Source organism: Spea bombifrons, chromosome 2 (genome assembly GCF_027358695.1).
Source record: "Spea bombifrons isolate aSpeBom1 chromosome 2, aSpeBom1.2.pri, whole genome shotgun sequence".
NCBI classification, from domain to species: domain Eukaryota; kingdom Metazoa; phylum Chordata; class Amphibia; order Anura; family Pelobatidae; genus Spea; species Spea bombifrons.
The window spans coordinates 135,006,607-135,012,848 of record NC_071088.1 but is presented as its reverse complement, the minus strand read 5'-3'; the positions used below and the strand labels follow the sequence as shown (position 1 = coordinate 135,012,848).

Below are 6,242 nucleotides of genomic sequence, written 5' to 3'. Positions count from 1 at the left end.
TAAGCGAGATAAGCAGTTCTGTGGCTCGGTACCAACATGTTTCCCTTTAACCCAACGAGCACCGGAATGCCTTGCACTCCACCAAAGCTATGCCGCCACTAGAAAAATACCAAGATAACCTAACTGACAGTAACTAAGGCACTGGCAAACCTCTGACTCTTTATATAGAGTCTCTTGGTGCCAAGAACATACCTCCCAAAGGTCCTTGGTTTCGCAGGACAGTCCTGATTTTTAGGCACTGTCCCTTATAGCTGACCCCCCCCTTACGAAAAAATTACTGCAGTTTTTCTGAAGTAATACTGCAGTTTTTTGGACATGAAAAAACTGCAATACCGCACTTTTACTGCAGTATTACTGCACATTTACTGCAGTTTTACTGCATTTGTACTTCACTGTACTGCAGTTGTACTGCAGTTATTTTTGTACGGAAGTACAAATGCAATAAAGCTGCAGCACATTGAAGTACAACTGTAGGTTTGCAATATAAAAAAAAAGTGCAGTAAATGTGCAGTAATACTGCAGTAAAAGTGCAGTATTGCAGTTTTTTCATGTCCAAAAAACTGCAGTATTACTTCAGAAAAACTGCAGTAATTTTTTGTAAGGCCCCCCCGTCCTGCTTTTGTGGGCAGTAGGGAGCATGGGCCGGATGGAGAGATCTTCAGGAAGGTGAAAAATCAGTGTAATCTCCGTTACATTACCCACTTTGCCTCCTCGTCAAAACTGCCCCCTTCCATCTTTTTCTAGATTTCTAAATTTCTAAAAAGTTTTTTTAAAGGTTTTTCTTTTTAGAGGCCTCGGTGTTCTCTGATGATTTTATTTATTTAGATTTATTTTAATTGTTATTATTATTAACCCCTCACAAGAAATGATCTGACATTACACTTTATTTATAAGGGGGTCTCCGGCCATGTTTTATTTCCTGCTGATAAAAAAAAATCTGTGCACTAAAATACAAGATTTAACCCCTTCGTGACACTTTTTTGCGACGGGAGCTTTTTTGCCATTTTTAGCATATATTTGTTCACCCATGGTTCCCTTTTTTCTGTGTTTAGTGTAGCCACACAAATTATATATTGCTTTCTCTGACAGATGGGGCTTTCTCGTTATACAACTTTTATTTTGTATAGTTTAAAAAACAGCAAAAAATAGAGAAAACACCACATTTTTACAAATTTACTTAGGATTTCTTCCACAAATTAGGTCCCACTGATATTCCCCCCCATTTATGTGCAAATTTTTTTTTTTAAAAGGTATATTTCTAGTGGAAGGGGCATGAGGTGGTTCGGCACCTATTTTTTTTTTTTTTAAATGTTCTTAATTTTTAACAAAAAATCTATTTTATTATTACACTTTTTTGTAGAGATCCCTTTTTAAGTCTTTAAAAACTTCAGGAATCTCTCTTGAAACTGGACAGTACCCCTTATGATGTCACGGTGACATCACTGGAGTCTATTTATTATATTTTAATTTTAGTTAGTCTTTTTTTTAACTCTTTAAAAAAATATTTTTTTTCTTAAGTATTTTTTGAATTATTTGTTTCAAATTGATCCCGATCGCTGTTCATTACACATTACCTGTAATCAGCCTGCGGGGGGCGCTCATCACGCATTTCCCCGTGACGGCTTCACAGCTTCGTCTCATACTTTAACACCTGTGGTCAGACGAGGATTCTATTATATTTGAGTGAGGCAACGTTAGTCTTCTAGTCGAGCCAGCAGTAGCGCAGAATAACATTTTGAAAATTGAGGTCCACAGAACCCCTGAGATTTTCTTACTTGTATTTTAAGGTTTTATTTAATGTCAGGAAGATTTACTTTACTGAGAGAGTGGTGGATAAGTGGAACAGCTTCCCAGCCGAAGTGATAGGGGATAGGTTTTTGGCTCCCGCATTCTTTTTACCTCTACAAACAAGCAAGGATTATATTATAATTTAGGGCAGCGTCCATTGAAGGCACGGCGTGCTCGCTCCCCCTCGTTCCTGTCAGACGCGCAGCTGCACTCTCTCTCACACGCTGACTCATTTTTGGGTAACAAATTTTATTTCCGAATAAAAAAAAAGCCCTTCGAATTTTGTCTGAACTGAAAGGGCGGGAAATTAAATTTGTCACTAAATTCAATGTAGGGGAATGAATAGGGGGATTCTGGGCAGAGATAGAAAGGAACGGGGCAGTAATGGGCAAAACTTTAGGAAGATGCCAAGACCCCTATTGGCAACACTGCCATGTTTGTGGTTTCGGCAATTTATACCCCAATCTCTAGCTGTATGGTTTTTGGGATCACCGACAAGCTCAATGAAAAGGCGGGTTTACGTGAAAAGTCTTTATTTCGGGGTCTCATGTCAGTTTGGTGTAAGTCAGCTCTGCCATCCCGTCCCGGATGTAGCGGAAATACTCCAGATTGCCTCGGTGTATTTTGCATTGGTATTTTCCGGAGGTCTTCACATACTGCAGGAAGTGGGGGGCTCCCGGGAACAGCACGTTGTCCGCCAGGATGATGGTCCCTTCCTGAAGAAGTCCCACTTCCTCTAAAAGCTGAAGGTCTCTGAGGTAACAGCGTTTTCCGTGGTCCATGAAGATAAAGTCCAGCTTCTGCACCCCATGTTTGTCTTTCAGCTGGGGTATAATCTCCTCTGCGAGACCAACCAGCAGCTCCACCTGCAGATAATGGCATAGTATACAGGGTTATGCTATATAACGTGACACACAATTGGTGTATACCCTAACAAAAAGTGCAAATTCAATCATTTATCTCTATTTATCGCTACGTAGTCGCGTCTTCTCCAGGCAGTGGATTCCACAGTTTTACAGCTCTCACCGCGGAACATCTCCCGTCTGTTTTCTGTTGGTCTCTTCTCATTTTCCCAGTTAGGAGATAAATATATCTCCCCTTAGAGGTCCACAAGATAAATATATCTCCCCTTAGAGGTCCACGAGATAAATATATCATTATCTCCCCTTAGAGGTCCACGAGATCAATATATCTCCCCTTAGAGGTCCACGAGATCAATATATCTCCCCTTAGAGGTCCACGAGATAAATATATCTCCCCTTAGAGGTCCACGTTTTGTATCTAATAACAAACCAACTTTCCTGTTTACTTTACTAGTATCACTAGACATAAAACGTCTGCCTGTGACATTTATTGCCCTGCTTTGTTACTATTCTCTGGTTTCTTTCAGTAATAAAACCTGAACGTCCAACAACAAAAATTTAGTACACCCATAATTTAGTACACCTGTGCATACACTGCGCCATCATATTCCGCAGTGCTGTACAACGGGTAAGTTAAGAAGAAACACATTCCTTTAATAATACAGAGCAATTAATATTTTTTCCTGTTTTCAAGCATTCATGTTTTCAAGCATTAAAATGTAAGGTTTTTCCTGTCTGCGCACAGGTAGATTTGCATTATCGTTAAGGTCTGCAATTATCTCAGCTAAATAAAATTGGCCACATTTTTGGCTTGTAATTGCTGATCATATCTCTTAATGATTGTTATTTTAATTTAATGAATATATTTTTGGCTGTGTCTGTGAGTTATCTTGTCTTTTTTTATAACATTTCAGTATGAATACAGTCTCTTCACTCATGACATCATTGGCATCACCCCTTTTAAAATAACGTACCGTGTCGTCATCAAAGCCGGCCAATCGGATGACCTTTTCAGCCACAGCCGCCTTCCTGGGATTGGCGTCGACGGTATAGAGCCGCGCGCCTAGGGGCAAAGCCTGGGCGATGATTATGGTGGCGTATCCACAGTATGTGCCTAACTCCAGTACATTAAGTGGGGCGTTTTCATAAATCAGACGGTCCAGAATTTTCCCTGGGTTCATAAAGAAATATTCCCATGTGATTATTGTTATTATATATAGTGCTATCATATTCCGTAGCGCTGTACAATGGGTAGACAGGACATAACAAGTAGTATGTAACATAACAATTTGACTCACAGAGACAACAGGTGAGGAGGGCCCGGCTCAAAGAGCTTACAATCTAGAATATGTCTGTGTTTCTACATTCAGTAGGATCTTCTTTATAAACAGCAGATCAAGGGCTATAAGTGCTAAATGTAGGGGCAGTTCGTTTGGTTTCTATGGGAACTGCTCCACATTCAGCACTTGCAGTATATTTTATATAAAAAGAAACCTTAACCTTTATTTCAACTTTAAAAAAAAAAAGGCAATTCAAAAGTAAATAGACAGAGAATTAAATCCAGTATGAAAAAAATACTAAATATTAAGTTTTTTTTTTATGTTTTATGTTTATTAATATTTGCATTTCCCGGCTTCTAGTAATTTTCCATTACTTAAAAAGATATATATATATTATTTTTTTTGTATGATTAATATACCATATTGTATATAGTGGTACGAATTAATGTTGGAGATAATCTGAATTGAGAGAACTCTTTAAAGGTGCAGTTCCACCTTCATTTCATGACATCGTTCCTGGTACTCAAATCCTTACCACTATTTTTCTTCTATACTTTTGCCTTATTCACGCTTTTGCAGGGAATGTTTAATTGTCATGTGACACAAAAGCTTTGTGATGTCATAGAGGTGACGCCGCGTGGAACACCTGAGTGTCCCTTCATAAAAGAAGAACGTTAAACTCTTCTCATCGAATCCATTCCATCTCCAGATTTATATTAGGAATATAAATTCACCAAATTCGTTATCTCGCGAGGATGCCCCACAGCTCTCACCTTTGTGAGGTCCGACGTTCGCCAGGTGCTCACAGTGGTAACTGTAGTGGTCAAAGGTGTTGAGAAGGTGCTGGGGGTCTCCGGGAATGGCGTGCGTAATGACGTACTGGAAAGCTCTCTCCTCCCGCGGGATGCCGGTCATGTAGTCCCTGATCTTACGCAGCAGCACAGCCCGGTAGAAGAGGAGGAAGTAATGGCGATAACGGATTATCACGGTCATGAGAAATGGGATGAAGGCCAAGGCGATTGCTGGTGAGACCATGCTGAGAAGTGGGGTCTGTAGGGACACAAACAGGAGTCACAAAATAAAGCGACCTCACATCTTAGTTGTTCGCTTCCCTTATAATTGCCATTTAGCCTTGAAACACAGCGTGCCTTCAACGTAGATCATTTGTGGTTTTGAGGAACGTAACTTTGCAACTTACTTTATACAACTTTGCAGACGGATATTCTTCACGTCGAAATGTATCACCTCCCACCTCTAAATTAATATTTATAATTACCCGTAACGGCTACACAATTAATTCGGGATTATTTATTAGCAGACCAGCAGATAACCGTCCCATATCTTATATTTTACAGGTTTGCATTCATAGATAAGCCTATGTAATATTTGCAAAGAGGAAAGTAAGCTCTATATCAGATACCTGTCTGCGTGATTATTCCTCCTCATTGCCAGCACAGTCCTGTTGTTTAATTGCCTAGTTCAGACAGCCTTTGTAAGCGTTGGGGGAGGAAGAGGACCTCAGGGTAGGCAATCCATTGATAAGCTAGTTTTGCCACAGATCTCAGCTGCCCTTTGCTCATTCTATCTGAGAGTTATTGCATCTAACGTTCCAGATTCCCTTTTCTACATTGTCCTTAATCATAATGCCCCCTTCCCTAAACACCGTTGACATGGCTCACCCCATATGCCCCATGCCTCAATTAAATAACCCCATTCTACGGCTTTTTGGGGTCCTATGTAAGGTACATCGCCCCAGTTAAGTTGTTACCTTGGTAGACGTTGCCGAAAGAGCTTTCTGGCCGACCGTCCCGTCCTCCTCTCCAGAAGAATCATCGGTGATCACCCTTAAGTGAGATGGACTCTGCATCTATAATTAATGCGAACTCCTTGGCTCGTTGGAGTCTGATGTAGATGAATGAACAGAGAATGACACCTGAGAACACTGGGTCATGTTACTCTTCAGATGCTAAAGCCATGACAGACAGTACACGCTACCGGTCGCTGCAGAAACACATATGATGAAACTTGACGTTAAGCGGTCAAATCTACATTTTTGGGTATTTTAAAGACATTTTTGATGTTAACGGTTTATCCACCTGGTTTCTCAGTATGTTGAAACGACTTGTACTTTCCCACCCTCATTTAATAGGGTTATGTTTAAAACCTAGCCTTTCGGCCGAGATCAAGAGAGTACCTGGGAGAGGGGACGGTGCCATCATTACATTATGTTTATTTAGCGCTGGAAGGTGCCGTCCTCTGGTCGCTTCATGTGTTCGGGGCGAGGGACGCACCTTTCGTGGACATTGCTGGT

The 6,242-nt window shown here is 40.6% G+C and overlaps 1 protein-coding gene across 1 annotated transcript; it reads right to left on the bottom strand.

Moving 5' to 3' along the window:
• Positions 1 to 2,310: 2,310 nt before the first annotated feature.
• LOC128474289 (transmembrane O-methyltransferase homolog) lies at positions 2,311 to 5,837 on the bottom strand. The gene is made up of 4 exons (XM_053456592.1): positions 5,700 to 5,837; positions 4,705 to 4,981; positions 3,626 to 3,822; positions 2,311 to 2,654 (listed from the first exon to the last, which is right to left on the bottom strand). Exons 1-4 carry the CDS (start codon positions 5,796 to 5,798, stop codon positions 2,334 to 2,336), a joined length of 894 nt encoding a protein of 297 aa, XP_053312567.1. The 5' UTR covers positions 5,799 to 5,837; the 3' UTR covers positions 2,311 to 2,333.
• Positions 5,838 to 6,242: the final 405 nt, after the last annotated feature.

What these genes read in the sequence shown, in the direction of transcription:
- LOC128474289 (XM_053456592.1), bottom strand. Translation starts at nt 5,798, where the DNA reads ATGCAGAGTCCATCTCACTTAAGGGTGATCACCGATGATTCTTCTGGA. An exon ending in GAACGTCGGACCTCACAAAG is followed by an intron (nt 3,823 to 4,704) that starts GTGAGAGCTGTG and finishes TTATGAACCCAG; the next exon opens with GGAAAATTCTGGACCGTCTG. An exon ending in CCGGCTTTGATGACGACACG is followed by an intron (nt 2,655 to 3,625) that starts GTACGTTATTTT and finishes CATTATCTGCAG; the next exon opens with GTGGAGCTGCTGGTTGGTCT.